The sequence below is a fragment of the Ambystoma mexicanum genome, chromosome 2q (assembly GCF_040938575.1).
Source record: "Ambystoma mexicanum isolate Mex_15411 chromosome 2q, UKY_AmexF1_1, whole genome shotgun sequence".
NCBI lineage: Eukaryota > Metazoa > Chordata > Amphibia > Caudata > Ambystomatidae > Ambystoma > Ambystoma mexicanum.
In genome coordinates, this window is record NC_090924.1 from 755,812,524 (window position 1) to 755,827,765 (window position 15,242).

The 15,242-nt window shown below is 47.0% G+C and overlaps 1 protein-coding gene across 3 annotated transcripts in view; it reads left to right on the forward strand.

Moving 5' to 3' along the window:
- Positions 1 to 15,242, forward strand: part of DYNC2I1 (dynein 2 intermediate chain 1) — a 2,286,904-nt gene that overhangs the window by 416,370 nt on the left and 1,855,292 nt on the right. For all 3 annotated transcript variants that reach the window (XM_069647988.1, XM_069647989.1, XM_069647990.1), the window contains exon 6: positions 5,452 to 5,519. In XM_069647988.1, the coding sequence (XP_069504089.1) occupies positions 5,452 to 5,519 (68 nt within the window). The remainder of the gene's footprint in view (positions 1 to 5,451; positions 5,520 to 15,242) is intronic.

Sequence of the window (15,242 nt, forward strand, 5' to 3'; positions counted from 1 at the left end):
GGACCTCTGTGCACTGTATGTGCACTGTATGTCTGACTCGAAGAGTTAGATGTCTGCAGATAGAAAATATGGGATTAATGAACTGGGGTTATTGGGTGCCTCTCTCCTCTTCCCTTTCTCTTCTCCTGTAGAACCCCAAAGGTTAACACCCTCACCTTAGGTAAGTGAACGCCGAGCTCTCCATCTGCCTCGGGGCAGGGTGCCGTAACCGGTTTCTTCACTGGATAAGGGTGCAGGCCTCTTGACCTCAGAGGACTGCTGTCCGTCGTTAACTGCACGAACGGTAAGTTCTGGGCACTTCAAATGTCTTAAAAGTCTTTTGTAATTATATCCCTTGTTTTGCAGGGTTCCGGCGATGGCGGATGGTGGGCTGATGAGAGTTGAGGATCGAACCCGCGTGAGGAATAGAAGCGCCTGGAAGCACGTAAGTAAGCGCTTGTAGCCTGCTTCACGATGCGCACTAACTGTCCCTTTTATCTTGCAGGTACAAGTTCGGAGCTTTAGAGAAGCTGAAGGGTGCTGGAATACCCACTGGATTCGGCGTGGGAAGGAGTAATGGCACGTGAGGAATAAAGTTGCCCAATGTCTTTAAACGCACCTTCTTTTGTCTTTCAGATGCGGGATGCAGCGCGAGGCGTTGGTGACAGCCGATGGACCAGGTAAGAGATGCGCTGCCACTGAAGACCGTAGTGCTAACCTGTTCTTTCTTTGTCTTTACAGGTGCTGCTGAAGACTGGATTCCAGGATGGTAAGCCTTTGTTCCCTTAGGCCCAGGATCAGAAGCAGAAGACACAATGAGCGTTCTGCTGCAGAGAATGCAGAATAACGCAAAGCAAGATTCATCCATCGGGTGTGGTTTAAATAGCCTCCTGTAGTGCTTAGGTGTCTCCTTCCACAGCCACGCCTAGGTAAGAAAAGAGTTCCTGCTTTCCAGAAGAGTTCCAGTGTTCTGAACCTAGGGAGTGGCTCCTGCCCCACCCAACAGGAAAAGTAGTCCCAAACAGAAGAGGATCAGGGGTTCAACTGGCAGGTAAGTAAGCAGCATGGTCTGCTACAGGTAAGTCCACCCAAGCATTATGAGCCCGGCGCTTCCAGCGCTGGGACTGGGCATCTTTATGAGCCTGGTGCCACTGGCGCCAGGACAGTGTCCAAAAGGTCCCAATTGGGACTGGCTGGCACTCGGAACCGGGGTTATGGGTCTGCTTCCAAGGGAGTCGGGCAAGTCCTGATCTTTTGGAAGCAGAGATCATGACAAGGATATCACAAGAAGGTTTCGAGAAATGCCAGGTTTAAGCAACTACAGCTGTAAATGACGCACGGGCGTACATGACCCCTCGGAGAATATCAAGGTTCAGAAATGTTGGGCGCCAGGCTTGCCCTAAGTGTGACGAGGAGGATGTAGACATGATACATATGTTCTGGGCGTGCCCGGTAATTGAAGCCTATCGGGGGGAGGTGGCTCTGAAGTTAGCGGAAAAGGGGATCACACTTGCAATAGATTCGGCCTGGGCCTGCCTGTTGGGAGGGTATCCCAGAACGCGGAAGCACAGACATATTGGAAAATTAAAAGACCTGGCATATGTGCTTTTGAAGCGTAGGATCGCCATGGGGTAGAAGAAGTGTCACAGGCCGCGAGTGGAGGTGTGGTGGAAAGACCTGCAAAAATGGCCAGAGGCTGAAACAATTGTATGGCAAGAAGCCAGTGGCGCTGGGGGTGAAGAGGAAATGGGTTCTCTAATGGCATGGAAACTGCTGATAGCCGAAATGTTTGGAGCGGCAGTGGCCCCAGCAGGATCCGAAAGCAGTGAAACCCTGACACATGAAACAGATATCGAGGGCATGGAATAAACAGGCTCATATGGGGGGGGAGGGGAGTGCAGTGTATGTTGTTTTAGGTTTTATGCTTATTTGTTGTTTGATGTATTGTTTGATCAAAATAATAAAATAAATTAAAAAAAATATATATAATAAATCCTCTAAGAATGTTTTTCATAGGTCCCCTTATTGGCTGCCTCAGGGACGCCGTCTATGTGCACATTGTTACTCCCGGGATCGCGATTCCAGGTTGTCCCATTTTACCCGGATAGTTGCCAATTCAGATTTCAAATCTGCGTTAGCCTGGTGTCATGATTCCTGCTCCTCATGTCCCCAGCCCTCCAAGATGTCCGGCTGGAGCCAGGCCACGATCACCTACATGGCCCCAAGGGCCTCACCATCCCTCCAAAGACCCACTTGGAGTCAGACTTGGCGCTTGTGGCACCAGACTCACTCACTCCCATAGGATAACATTGGGGATTGGACTTGTAGTGCATTGATGGGGACAAGATGGATGCCCCCACATATTTCGGTTCCCAGAACTGCATGTGCAGTCTAGTCTTTTTGGTGTGGTTCAGCCCAGAGACACCTGGGATACCCAGAGACTTTTTAAGCACGCCCAGGCTGAGAAACATGCTTTGCGTTTTCTGCACCTGCAGCGTGACACTCGCCGTGTTCGGATCGGTCTCCAGTAGGCCTGCATTTTTCTTCTGCGCTCAGCTCCTGCAAGAACAAGAACACAGTTAGGAACAGCTTTACCTTGCGGCACTTCTGCCCATCATTCATCGCTCCTTTTGTTCTGCGGGCATCTTCAGCGGTGTCATTCCCATCCCGTCACGCCTCTTCCTAAGGAAAAGGGAAAAGAACAGAAAAAAGGCATTAGTAAGCATTCTGCAAATCTTCGCTTATTTTTAAAGACTGTACGAGCTTCAAACGCTTACCTGAATCCCAGCCGCTCTGGGGGAACTCTGTCTCTGGAACTTCTCATCCATCTGCAAGAGGGAAAAGACACTCCAGGTTAGAGTGGAAACATCTAGAGGCGCTGCATACCGCGCTTACTCATCGCATTTGTTCTTCATAACCGGCATCCACGCTGAAAACGTTGCGGCACCTAAAAGATACAGAAAAAGAACTCAGTTCAATACAAATACGAAAGGGGTGCATCACGCATCACACTCTCACTCACCTTCAGCGCTATTCATCTCAGCAGCACGCCGTCATCCCCGGACGCCGGCCATCATCTAAGGAAGGAAGTTGGAGAACTGTTCAAAAGACTTAATATACTTACCTGTCGGACTCTTGCCAGTGAAGTAATTAGGCAGCAACGAGCCCGCATCAATCAACACACCCACTATCCAAGAAAACAAGGCCCAGTCGAGTAACCTCCAAGGAAGGATTCGAGGTCATAAGAGGTCAGAACAGGCTGAGTGACGTCCCCGTGGATACCAGGTGCGCGTTACACCCGGACATGCTGACCCACCTTGTGTTCGCCCTCCCCGATCCTGGTTTCGGCTTCGTTGATACAGCCACTTTCCTTGTCCAGATTATATTTGAGAGAGCTGATGGTTGCCACTATGTCATCTAATTTAACATTGATGGACATGAAGCCATTCTACATTGCTGTCAGCAATTGGTCATCTTGGGATTCAGGCGGCATCGCACCCAGGCTAATGTCCTACTCCAGGGTGTCTGCAATGGGGGTCCTCGCCGGGGCATTGGTAAAAGAGTCCATGGGACTCAGCTTCTTGCCAGCCCCCTTTGTCATGTTGCTTCCCTGACTCGGAGTACCCCGGGCCACTCTCACACCGCTCCCTAGGACAAGACATATCTCCTGGTTGCCATATCTGTTGCGGCCAGCGCCGCAGTGCCATTCAACATCTGCCTCTCCAACCCTTGCCTGCCACCACAACCTCCTCAGGGAATCAGAGATTCAATGGGCTTTAATCTGGACCCACCACCTTGGGCCCTCTGGCAAAGAGGGACCGTGATATAATAAATGTCAATGTGCCAGCTCTCCTCTAGCCCTCGCCTCAGACACTGCTCCCAGCGTTGCAGTTACAGAGAGCTGGGTCCGGTTGACCGGGCTTCATAAGGAATTTAGTGATGTTCAGAAGGCCATGCAAACTACGAGTATCAGCACTGCACTCCCTTGAACAGTGGATGGCTTCTTCCCTCCTTGTTAACAGTTGCTAACCCTCAGCCCCTTACGAGGTGGAACAGCACCACAAGTCCTTCACTCAGGGCCACATCACATTTGCAGTCCCAAGGTTCACTGCTATCAGGCAGCCAGCAGCGCCCCAGAGGCAGATGACCACCTCTCCTCCTAGCAGGTTCCTCTCCCCCACTGCTCCGCTTATCTGCGTCTCCGCTGGGCAGGGCTGATGTAGCCCGCAGCCCCCGTGTGCTTTGGGATTACTTTGATGTCTCTGGAGCTACAGGCACGCTTTGGGCGCCAACCAGTGGGTCTCCAGTGGCAGGGAGGAGGCCGTTGCAGCAAACTGCCCACCCCAACAAAGAGGCGGGATCGCCGTAGCCTCCCTCGCATTCGGGCTCGGCAGTGGGCCTGCTTGTCCACCCCGCTCCGGCCCACAATGCCGGCACGGGCTTCCCGGCCCCTCTCCGGCCTCAGTATATCCGGTGGAAATAATGTACATGCCTGCTGTCACCAGGTCCATCTGATCCTCTGTGCCCTGCGGGCCTAGCGCCTGGCGACGCGGGGACAACACACAGCAAGCTTGGATCCCACAGCCAGCCAAAGCTACGCCAGAGTGCCACAGCCAGCCCGGCAGCCCGCGGTCTCATCTCTGCTCAACGGATCTAAGCAGGATTGATCTGCTCCATTCTCGACACCCTCCGGAACCAGTACAGGCTTTGCAGTAGATTGGCTCTATGTAGGATATTTTTATAAACCGGATGATGCTGGGGCCGGAGCTCACATCTAGGCGGCCATCTTGCTAGTCGCTCAGCAGCACCCCCATCTTTTCTGCATGTTTAAAGTTGACAGCGGTCGTTTACATTTTAGGCCATGTCCTTATGTGTTCATACCTATTTCTCTTTTAAGAAATCATGTTCCACATTCTGCTTGTTGGCTGAGCAGCTAATTATAGCTCCATATACAAAATGGAAGCTGACATTTTCTGCTTCCTCAGTAGGAAGTAGTTTCAAATTGTTCCTTTATGCACAAATGGAAGGAGAAAATCTGCAATGCTGTGAGATGGATGCTTTCAACCAGAGGGGCAGTGTTGCATCAGTCTGGATACCATGGGGCCACACACTGCCACCTATTGACACAGCACATACATGCTGACTCCTCCACCACCTGTGCTCTCTAGGACATATCGCAGCCAACGTCCCTAAAGTCCCTTCAGTGAACATCTGAGCCATTTTTCTGATTCATACTATGTGACCTCTTCACCCCTTCAAACAATTCCGGGTTGAGAGCATTAACATTTTTTGTTAGTCATGCTGGATATGTTTTGGCAGGTTTAAGTGGGAAAACAGAATCCTGCATTACTTTGCTGTGCATTTTCCTCTAGGTATCCAAACTGGTCTATGCATGTAAGCAACTAAAATTGTAGGTTGTAGAGGTCAGTGCAAAGAATGAACATGTAAATACATTCAATAATTTTCTTTCAGGAAAGTAAGTACAGACGGCGTGAAAAGAGTGAAGGACACAATGTGGATATTGTCAGTCGCTATGCCAGGTATGCAGATTTTTCTGTTTTATGGATTTTTGTTTTGTTTCTACAATCTTGGTCTTTAATATTGTACAATCTCTGCATTCATTGAGATTGAGCAGCCATTAGCGATAATCTCAACCACCATAATTTGCATTCTCAAGGCAACCAAGTAGCTCCCAATGACATCCTGTCCCCTATTGAAATATCTAACCACTGCGCATAAAACCTTTGTATGAGCTTTTTAAGATGGTATGAAAAAGAACATTTATTTTCATGGGCTTTTTATGATTTTAACATTTTAGTGCACATAAATGTTAGCTATGGGACAGATGGGAGGAGACTTCGGGTGCAGTTGCAGATGGCAAGAAGGGATTTCATAGGCAAAAGATATGGAAGCCATTAAAAGAATAGACAATGGGTTGGAAAAAGAGATGACATTTCAAGATGGCTCCCAAGGATGATGAGATTATCTTAATAAATAGAACAATGCAGGCCAGTGGACCTGTTTAAAGAGGCAAGGACTCAGATATTTAGTGCCTGTCAACGTTCGTTTTAGGGCCTTTCCAGCTGTACCTTTGCATGCTAAGGGAGGATAGCTCAGAGGCAACATGCTTGCCTTGGAAGCAAGACGACATGGAGCAACACAGGTTTGGTCCCTGGGTCCGCGCTTAGAAGCCTCTGGGTATTAAGCATGTTATAAATAACATATCATACCATATGGATGCCACTCCTCTATCCCTTCTGTGGTTCTCTGTCATGTCCAGGCTTTCCTCTGGTTCCCACCCTGAGCTATTGTGGATTTGCTGGCTCCAGACAGAATCTTCCCATACAGCATCAGCCAATTGTTTCCTGCTTTCTCTCTTCCTCTCCCCCAATGGTTATGTCATGTTCTGTCATGATTTTCCTCATACCCTGCATGCAATAGCCTAACCTTTACCCAAAGGTCGCCTAAATCCCCACCTACTACTGTGGCATGTTTTGCACCAGAGAATTCTGCTGCTCCCAAAGCAAAGATCTGGAGAAGGTTTGGTCTCTCTCTGCTTTAGTGCAAAATAAACTACTATAACTGAGCACCTGATAGCCTTAATATGGGACGGCAATAGTGTCATAGGTCTACATTCTAGGTGAATCTGTGTATCAGTTTTTTACGACTAACTCAACAAGTGTTTTCACTTGTAAAATAGTGCATTGTATACTCCCAAATAGAAACACATTAATATTGCCCTCACTCTCTTGTTTTAGCATAATGCATATTTATTCTCTAGTAGAGATAATAGATGGGCATAGAAACACTATCTAATAATATAATCCTAATATTATCAATAATATAGTCGAGTAGATACCCAGCATCCCACACTTCCTTGCACTTGTAAAATGTTAACATTACCTAGAACCAATCAACAACACGTGTTTAGTCATTGTGGCTCTGTACACCTTCAAATCATACTGACAATTGTGATGCTATGGCTTGGTAAGCCAGGTGACGGGTGAGTTTATTCAGACCCATTTCTGGATAATCCATTAGTGGAAATGGTTAAAAGCTGTGTCAAAAAGTCTAAGGATTCTATGGGCAGTGAACAAAAAATAACCTAAAAGTGAACTACAGCCTCGGGTCAAAAGGATTACAGGTAAAGCAATTTGAATCCTCTTGTAAGGGTTCCTCTCACCCTTCCTCTGTGCTTTGATTGCATCAATTAATCTGGCCAAAGAAGTATGAGGGGCAACAGATGACTTATTCGGTACCACAATTAAACTGGCACAGGGAAAATTGAAAGTCTAATCTAACAAAAATAAGCTGGTGTCTCTTAATGGTGCTAGCATGGAAAAGAAACATATATGTTGATAAAATGGGTAAAAAGGTCTGATTCTGGCCCACGAAATATTGAAACAGTCAAATTACAATTGGTAAAAATTGGCAATGGAAAACTCTAGACCCATGAGAAATTTTCTGTGTCGGGGTGAAGGCATCTGAAAGCGCTTATTGCTTGGTTCCAAGACAGTTCAGCTTCATAATTCAGCTTTGACTCCACATTTTTTAAGCACGCATTAAACATTTTGAAAATTTGGCAAAGTGTCCATTTTTTATGCTGTAAACTAGAATTACAGTCATGGCCTAGTCATTAAAGGGTGTGCTTGCTTCCTTGGGCAGGCAGGCCAAGCCTGGTAAGACCAGTGGTCTGCCAGTATCTGCTGCCTCAAGATTCCACAGTGTCATAGAGTTTGGGTAATTTCAGAAGAGCATTGAAGCCTACTAAAACATCTGGCCTATAAAGGATTCGTCCCTCCCCTCTCACCCTGTTAGCCAATCTAATCCTAACAGATGATGATGCTATTCATGTAACTAGTAGAAACTGACCATCTTCTTGGTTTATATTTGAAATGAAGCCAACTTGTTGTGATCAACCAAGTACATATGAACTGGCATTTATTAACGAGAAGTATTTTTGTGCAAGAGTACAGTCATTGCTTATCAAAACATTTTTGGCTATTAGCTTGTCTTAATTAAGTGCTTTCGCTAGTTTGTTGTATTATTTACATTGCCTCGAAGGTCTGTTTTTTTTTGTTTATATAAATAGCTTCAAATGCATAGATTGCAGTCCAGTTGTTGTGTTTCTTTTTATTGAAACTGTTCAAGCCTACACTAATGCATGGGCCTGTATTTCGCCTTTTCCTAGGCTTTGTCAAGGCCAAAAAAGCTTAAAGAACTTTTTATAATGAGTTTACAATAATGTGATGAATCCTGTGAAGTCATCCCTAATGCCAAGCCTAAAGTCTGTTCCTGTGTGGCCAGGAAAAGGCAGGCGCTACCCGATCCCGACCTTGGGCGTGGCATTATAAGGGAGTATCACATGGGAGGAGATGGCTATTGGGGAGAAGTTGTTACTGCCTTGGGAGGGATGCAATATTCATCCTTTTGTGAAGATGAAGATGCTATAATCCCCAAATACTTGATGGTATGTTGCCACTACACAAAATCCACACATTTAAAAACTCCAAAGGTAAAGAGAAAGTCGACCAAAAACAAAGTTTTCCTCATTTGGAACATATGAATCACATGTGATACAGCCTAACTGCACGAGTCCTATTTTGGGTAAATATCCCAAAAGCAATGGTGTTGTGCATAATGTTAATAAACCATCTGATGTTTCCTCTAACCATCACTTTTAACAAAGTAACTTTGGGAAACATAAACATTTTATGGACTTCAATGCCCAGAATACCTATAGTACTGAGACGAGGAAGGAGGAGGCAAGAATTGATGCAGATCAATGGTGATGGTAAACAGATTGTGCATTCTAGTTCTAATTCTGAACATCTGAGCAGGACATGGGAAGCCCAGCCGCAGCTACAGGGGAGACCCAGCTACAGCTACAGGGGAGACCAGGAGTGAAGGAATGAAACCAGAGAAGGATGGCTGCCAGCACGGCAGAAGTTGAAGCAGAAGTTGTCGTCACAGGAAACTGCAGTGTGTGTGTGTGCGCAACAGAAGCCAAAGTGAAGGCCCCAGCAGAATTTACAGCAGAAGAGGCAGTAACAGGAACCTGCAGAGTGCGCAGCAGGAAGCACAGCAAAGAATGTGATGCGTTCCCAAGAGGCGAAGAAACGCTTCGCCAGACCGGCTGAACTGAACCCCCGATGGAGCCTGACAAGCTCCTTGGAAGTGCTACGAGAGCAGCTGCAACCACAGAAGAGTTGTCAGAAGCGCTGGCGAGCCAAAGAGGGTCTGACCGTGACCCGATGTTCCACCTGCAGAGGAGTAGCACTGCAGACCTGTGACAATACACAGACACTGAAGCCGGTGAGTTTACCTGAAGAGAGAGGTAGCCCTGGGGCACTCCATAAGGGACACCAGTAAGAAGGGCAAACTGGGTACAATTCCTCTCACCTGGGACATCAGTTTTGGGAAACCTGGAACCCGCATTGCCAACAGGCAAGAATCTATAAAGCAGAGGGAGAAGGGCAAACTGGGTACAATGCCTCTCACCTGGGACATCAGTTTTGGGAAACCTGGAACCCGCATTGCCAACAGCCAAGAACATATAAAAGAAAGCAAGAGAGAGAGAAGGGCACATTGGGTACAATTCCTCTCAGCTAGGACATCAATTTGGGGAAACCTGGAACCTGCATTGCCAAGAGCATATAAAGTAATGACAGAAGGGAAAAACAGGGTGCAATTTCCCTCACCTGGGACATCATTCTGGGGAAATCTGGAGCCCATTTTGCCAATACCACAATGAGAGAAAACGTTTGATAGTTGTGTGAAATTAAGTCCCCTTCCTGGCAGGCAGTGTAAACCAGGAAAGGAACAGTTGTTTTCAAGGAGAGAACTTAATTGTTGCGAACAATACTGATGGCAGAAGAGATTTATTTTGTTATTGCTTTATCCTTGTGTCAATTTATTTTGTAACAAGAGACCTTTGGCATGCTGTCCTGACAAAAACATCCTATTAAAAAGGGAAGGTGCCAATTTTCTAAATGAAAATGTTGTTGCATGAATAGAACACTTTCTGGAAGAAAGATGTCTTTTTGTTTCTGAATAAGCCTTTGGTATGATATGATATGATATGATATGATATGATATGGCATTTGTAACGCGCCTATACACAGGTGTTTCAAGGAGCGACGAGGCAAGGAGGGGAGGAACAAGGGGAGACAGACAACGATCCTACTAGGCCAGGTGTCATTCAGATCGCCCAAGTGCAGGGGTGGGGGAGGGGGAAAAGTGCAAGGGGAAAGGGGAGGGGGGGGAAGTGCAGTACAAGGTAGGTGGCGTAAAGTAATAAATAAATAGGGCCAGCTGGTGGCAAGTGCAAGGTAAGTGCAGAACAAGTGCTGGAAAAGGGGGGGGGCGCTGTAGGGATACAGAGACAGTCCCGCAGTGCAGAGGGGTTCCAGGGCATCAGTGCAAGTGGAGAGTGGCTGGGCCCAGGGCCGAGGCCGTTAAGAGTGGTCCAGTTGCAGAATCAGTGCAGTTTCAGTGAAGAATATTAGCTGTTTAGCAGGGGAGAGGGAGAGAGAAAGCAGAAGCAAAGAGGAAGGTTTTGAGGTGCTTCCGGAACCGGAGATGGTTCTCCTCAAGTTTCAGGGAGGCCGGAAGGCTGTTCCAGAGGGAGGCCCCTGCCGCGGAGAGAGATCTACTCCCAGCTCGTTGCTTCGAGAAGCGGCTGACCCTGAGGGAGTTGGAGGCGGATGAGCGAAGGGCTCGGGAAGGAAGATATTTGGGAAGAGAGAGTTGAAGGTATTTAGGACCCAGGCCCCAGAAGGCCTTGTGGACAATGCAGAGGGTTTTGAACTTTATCCTCGCAGCCACTGGGAGCCAGTGTAGAGATTTCAGTCCTGGAGAGATACGGTCCCTGGGCTTGAGGCCAAGGACAAGTCCCGCAGTTCTGTTCTGGATGAGTTGCAGGGGGCGGAGAGTGGAGGCAGGCAGATTAAGATAGAGGCTGTTACAGTAATCCAGCTTCGAGAGAACCAGGGCTCGGGAGGCAGTGAGCTTCTGGGGGAAGGAGAGGAAGGGAAGAATACCTCTGAGGAGGTGCAGCTGGTAGTGTGACTTCTTAGCGACGTCAGAAATATGAGGAGAGAAGGAGAGTGTGGAGTCGAAGATGACCCCAAGGTTTTTTGCATTGCAGGTAGGAGCAGGGAGGGGGCCAAGGGAGGCAGGCCAGAGAGCTGCAGGGAAGGAGGGAGTGGGTGTACCGATGAGTAGAATCTCAGTCTTACTGGCATTAAGGCAGAGGTCATTGGAGGCACACCATTCCTGGATAGCAGACAGACAGTCAGAGATGAGGGAAGGAGAGGGGGAGGCTGAGGGTAGCCTGAAAATGAGCTGGGTATCGTCCGCATAGCACTGGAAATTAGGGCAGAGAGCGGCGATGCGGTGGGCAAGGAGTGCCAGATACTGGTTGAACAGCCAAGGAGAGAGATTAGATCCCTGGGGGACACCACAGGTGGAGAAAAAGATGTCGGAGAGGAAGGACCCCAGTTGGACCTGGGAGGGTCGATTTGAAAGGAAAGAGGTCAGCCACGCCAGAGCCTGACCAGTGATACCCAGGTTTTCACGGAGACGTTTGAGCAGGATGGCATGGTTGACAGTGTCAAAGGCAGAGGAGAGATCGAGCAGAATGAGAACACACGGAGTGTTGGAATCGAGGTTCAAGAGCAGGTCTTCACGGATGTTCAGGAGAGCAGTTTCCGTGCTTCTGGCAGCTCTGAAACCAGATTGATGGTCATGAAGACTACCAACAGATTCAGCATGGAGGTTAAGCTGGGAGATGGCCAGTTTCTCCAGGAGCTTGCCCAGGAAGGGAGTGATGGAGATAGGGCGATAGTTAGCCGGGCAGGAGGGGTCGGAAGAGGGTTTCTTGAGAAGATGGTGCACAAGGGAGTGCTTGAGGGGGAAGGGAAGACTCCAGAGGCGAAGGAGTGGTTGCAAAAGTCAGCCAGGGCAGGAGCCAGGGAGTCGATGTGGTCCTTGATAGTTTTGGAGGAACAGGGGTGAACCTGTTTAGACGAGACTTTCATAGATCGGACTTGTCTGGAAACATCGTCAGCAGAGAAAAGTGGAAAGGCAGAGAAAGAGGGAGGAGGGGTGACTGCAGAAGGGCCAGAGGAAGAGCCGGGAAGGGAGGGAGGGAGGTGAAAGGAGGAGAGCGTGGACAGGATGTCCTGAGTTTTAGAGATGAAGTGAGAGGCCAATGCAGTGCAGAGGGCCTGGGAGGGGACAGGAGAGGTAGAGACTGCAACAGGGTTGGCCAGCTCCTTGCATATTTTAAAGAGTTCGGCGGAGTTGTTAGATGCCGCAGAGATGCGGGCTTGGATAAGGGCTCTCTTCTTGGTGAGAACGGAGAGCCGGTACTGCCTTTGGAGCAGGCGGCAGGCCAGTTTGTCAGAGGATGAACATGAAGCACGCCATTTCCTCTCTGCAACCCTGCACTTGCGTTTTAGGGTGACGAGATCCGAAAATACATTTTTCTTTGTCCATTTGGAAGAAGGGTTGAATAAGAGAAACCTCTTTCATTAAGCTGAATAGAGCATTGTTGACACAGATTGCTTGTAAAAGTATTCTTGGATTGATTCATGGGGAAGGGAAATAAACTGTGGTCACAAGGATTACTTTGTGGGAAATTTAAGTTTGAACTTTTGCATTGTTTTGAACTGAAAGCCAATATATTTACCCTTTGTATTTTGATTGTATATGCGAAGTGTGAGGGTCAGATACATTTGGACACAAGGTCATGTAGGGACATTCTTGTTAGGATAGGGATAGGTAGGCATTTATCTCACCCCTGTTTTATTTGAATAAATATGATACAATTTGAGAAAGCCTCAGCTTTATGTCCGTCTCTCATTTCTGACCCCTCACAATAAATATTTTGATTCCAAAACAAAATTCCTTTAATATCTTTGTTTTTCCTTAGAATTGCATATTTTATTTAAATGCTGTTTCCTCACCAAAGGAATTAATGGTACCATATGTCTTATCATTTTTTAGTGTCATTATCTTACTTGATACATCATTATTCAAATTTAGACTGCCATGATTACTCTTGTAATTCCTGTTATCTAGAGAATATTTTTCAAAAAGCTGGATAGCCTGATTTGATGTAGCGACTTTTTCAAATTGAGGGCATTATTGTATTGTCTGGTTAGCTTGAAGATGGTGTAGCATCTTTTTCAAAATGAGCGGCGATCCGCACGCTTTCCTTCGCCGCTATAGGTACATAATGCATTTTATGATGGTTTCAAGTTTGAGGGGCACTTGCCTTCCCGCTCTCGTGCCCTTCAGATTTGCTCTCATGGAGGAACACAGAGTTCCAAACTCTCCCTGCAAGGCCTCCCGAGACTCGGCAAGCAGTTTTGAGTTTCCACTGGCCTCAATCTTCAGGTAGGCACCATTTCCTGATGGCTTACACAATGTTAGCAGTTCTGCAGGGTAAGGATGCTTCCGTGAACTTGATGTTCCCTGCTGTTTTGGCTGAGGGTTGGGCTTGAGGGTGTAGACAGGGGGTGGCTCAGGGGCTAGAACTACCATTTGTATTTGATCCTTTTGTAGAACAGGACCCACCTTCCCCAGGGTCAACAGCCTTTCTATTCCTTCTTCCTATTGCGAGCCCAGAGCAGCAGCTACAAATAAGACATTTACTGAGAAAACAGGAATTTTGGGGAGGGGGCACAGTGTGAGATTCTGAATTCACACTTATAGTGTACTGTTCCCTTTTGTGGATACTTGGGACCTCAGAAGTCTAAAGAATTCCTGTCCCAGACAGTCCAAGACCCAAGACCCATCTGCTTTTTCCAGACCCTGCTTCCTCTGGGGAGTTCCCAGCACATAGATAGATGGTAGTTATAAATCCCTGTTGTGGGATCTTCCTGGGGAGACAGGGAGAATTGCTTCTGTTGCAGTCTGCTGCCAACTCTTCAGCAAACGATCCTGACCAAAAAAAAGACTTCATTTTACCAATAACTGGGTCAGTCAAAGTGTTTTGTGCTTTAACTGACAGTATACTTATTCAGAAGCAATCAAATGAACATTTGAATGTTTCCTTCAGACCAAAGTAAAAGCACATCCTTTTTAAATTGAGATGTATTTTTTCTATTGCACTTTAAAAGCAAGAGGTAGGAGGAGAAATTCTGGTGTTTTCATTATCATTGGTTACCGAACTTCAATGCATCTTTAAGTACTTTATACATTGGTAAATCTAAATTAAGGAAGTGCTTATGTGGATTTGCCCTCACCCTTTAGAGTTATGGAAGACTACCATATCCACTGGTACCCGCATGGAGAACCAGCCCTGTGCAGATTAAAGGTCTTCACTTGGGCAGCCATGATTATTAGCAGTTTAAACAAACAGGATTAGAACCTTTGAGGAGCTCGACCAGCGAACCACTGACATTAAAGCACAGAATCCTGCAACTATCTATCAACAACCAGTTATCCTACTGAATTTTGTATGTCTACACTTTGTACAAAACCATGCTTCCCAGAAACCATCTGACCAACCCCAAGCAAGGGACCACATATTGCATCCACCTTGCCTTGATAAAGACCCTTAGGTTGAAACACATGTTGGCTGTTCTGTCCTTTGCCAATGCATTACTGTGTCTATGATTATAATTGTAACCTGTTACAAGGACAAGTTAGACACTGTTGCAGCGCTACTTGTATTTACTGAATGTGCCGTCACATTAGCGACAAATAAAAACATAGGAGAGAACTCCTTGACAAACACTGCAAGCGCAAAGTTGCCTTTGGTCCTTCTTTTCTCCAATTAAACCCCCCGGGGCACTTATGGTGTGGCCCCAGATCAAAGCGCATACAGCATGCCTTCTTGAACCCCTAAACAATGTAATAAACATGCGCCCAGCGCATGTGATTATGCGGGTCATCACCCGCTCACCTTGTTCTCTAGTATTATACTACACTGATGAGATTACAGTGAGCTACTAAAAGGCTGGATTTTGTATTGTGAGAGCGTTCGATAATTTGTCTTGTAACAATCAATCACGCCTTTCCAGCTGTAGGCCAATATACTTTGTTTATGCATTATCAATTTCCTTCAAAGACACTGCTCATGTTCCTTATGACAAATTCTGTCACAGATAGCCTCAATAACACTCCAACTCCCAGAGATGGTTCAGTGGTTTTAGTTTCAACTCAGCAATGGGCCTGATGGCCTTATCCCTCTCTTTAACCTAAAAAGGCAGTCCCACCCAAACCCAGGTCTCCCTCAAACCCGGACTGGT